The sequence below is a fragment of the Bison bison genome, unplaced genomic scaffold, assembly GCF_000754665.1.
Source record: "Bison bison bison isolate TAMUID 2011002044 unplaced genomic scaffold, Bison_UMD1.0 scf7180017864331, whole genome shotgun sequence".
Lineage (NCBI taxonomy): Eukaryota > Metazoa > Chordata > Mammalia > Artiodactyla > Bovidae > Bison > Bison bison.
The window spans coordinates 88,594-90,705 of NW_011494903.1; the positions used below are offsets into that span (position 1 = coordinate 88,594).

Genomic DNA, 2,112 nt, shown 5'->3' on the forward strand with positions numbered 1-2,112 from the left:
TGAGGTTTCACATACCCTCTGGTATGCTGACCTTAACCCGGTTTGAGAAGCACAAACATAAACGTCTCACACGTATAGTATGCAGTTAATCCTCTAATTGACCTCTTTCACAAGCCAATATGCATAGTCAGATATGTACATAAATACTCTTATTTCTGACATTATTTTCTTATCCTTCTTTTGCCTTGACTGAGTCTGCGGCTGGGGGGGGAGGGCCTTCAAATTGTTTGCGGACCAAAGTAGGTATGAAAATAAATGTTAAATGTACAAACAACTATTCCAGTCCTGTCCTTCTCACTTTCCTAACACAGTAGATGAGGAGTGAGCTGAGATGGTACCTGTTTTAGAAGTACCTGTGCAGAAGCCAGAGTGGAATTGGGAGTTGAGAGTTATTTCATGTGCTTTTGTGTTCAGTAGGAGAGATCTAACACACAAATCAAGTGGTAAGAGCAAGGTAAGGAACTGAAACACAAAGTTACTGTTATATTCAAAACAATTTGCTAGAAGACAAGGACAAATTCAATTTTCATTTCAAAAGGGGGCCATGAACAATTTTATTCCTGGGTTTCTGCTATTTTGCTAAAGAATATATTTTTTTAATGTTCTAATACAATGCTCAGGGAAAATTTGCTTAAACACATTTTTAACCCATTCCATCTTTTGTTAGAAATTATAGCTTATCCGTTGGCTGACTGTGGCATTTCTACGGAAATTACTAGAGAAAGAGTCAGTCACACCATGTACTAACAACTAAGAAGAAACATGGTTTGTTAAAAACAAGCAAAAAAAATTATTTTGTTGTATAAGCATCAAACTCCACATGTCAGAAGATATAGAAACAGGGCTGCACTTAAACCACAGAGAAAGGCAGCTGGCACTGGTTCCCCTTTTCCTGAAAAGGAAAGTAAAGGAAGATTCCACAATTGCCATGAGGACAGTACAAGAAATGAAGTAAATGTAAGAAAAATTAAGTCAGCAGTTCAGAAATCTTCATGTGTTACCTCATTCGTGCTGATGATAAGCTGGGACCAGCTATTCCACTCTGGGCATTTGTCTCTATTTTCAAAGGTGACATGGTTGGAGTTCCAGCAACAGTGTTCATGGTTAAACCAGATTCCTAATGTACATATACCTTCTTTTAAATCTGTCATCCAGTGAGCAGAGATGTCTATCAAGCCAGCTAGGGAACCTGATTTGAGGGAAGGGAAGGAAAGGTTACGGTTGTAAGAGAAAATAAGGGAAAAGGAATCACAATAATGGACAAGTATATACATTTTTATTCTGTTTGCAACCTCCTTTGCAACCTGATTGTCTGCTTGCTTCTTACCTATTATTTCTGATAGATTTTACCTGTTTCAAATGCCTCTTCAAGAGGGGAAAAAAGCATTGTCTACACTAAACACTGTGTCTTGCAGAATTTCTATATGGGAAACTTAGAAGAGAGCAAAGTGGTTGGGTTGGGAGTAAGGAGTGAGTGGATTTGACTTTTAGCTGCCTCACCTGGCAAAGACTCTGCTTTGACTGCGAGTTGATGAAGGTTGATCCATAAAGAAAGTCAAGTTTATTAAAGATTGTTTTATTCTCACTTTATACATAAGACTGAGAAAATCTGAACTGCCCATGTTGAAGAATATTATATGACATGTATTTGAGATGGCTTGATGGGGGCAGTTGATGAAGACCATGAGGAGAAGCGCTCAGTCTTGATACTGATTTGTCACCAGGAACGAGGGGATTTGAGCAATGGCAGGAAAGCATTCTAGGCTAAGGGAATGGAATTTATAAAAGCAAATTGTGATGTACATGGGAAATGAGATGAAGCTATAAGCAGGCTGAAGCCTCCTAAGCCTAGGGCATGAACTGGTTTTCTTAGTGAGAAGGAGCAAAAAATATTTTATACAGACCATTCCTCAAAGAAAATTATGAGAATGATTATGAGGATTATGAGGATTCATGTACTATGGCTAATAGACTGATAGGGTTAAGATAGTTATAATACTTTCAATTCTGGCCTTCTCATCATTTCTGTTATCCAGATGAAGAAACACTGGAATAAAGAAATTAAATGGTCTAGAATCGTGCTTTAGGGAAACAGCAAAGACATCATAAAAT

The 2,112-nt window shown here is 37.8% G+C and overlaps 1 protein-coding gene across 1 annotated transcript in view; it reads right to left on the bottom strand.

The window, feature by feature from the left end:
* CLCN5 (chloride channel, voltage-sensitive 5) overlaps positions 1-2,112 on the bottom strand; it is a 274,777-nt gene that overhangs the window by 21,170 nt on the left and 251,495 nt on the right. Inside the window, exon 4 of the mRNA XM_010853710.1 lies at positions 1,002-1,292. Within this exon, the coding sequence (XP_010852012.1) occupies positions 1,002-1,292 (291 nt within the window). The remainder of the gene's footprint in view (positions 1-1,001; positions 1,293-2,112) is intronic.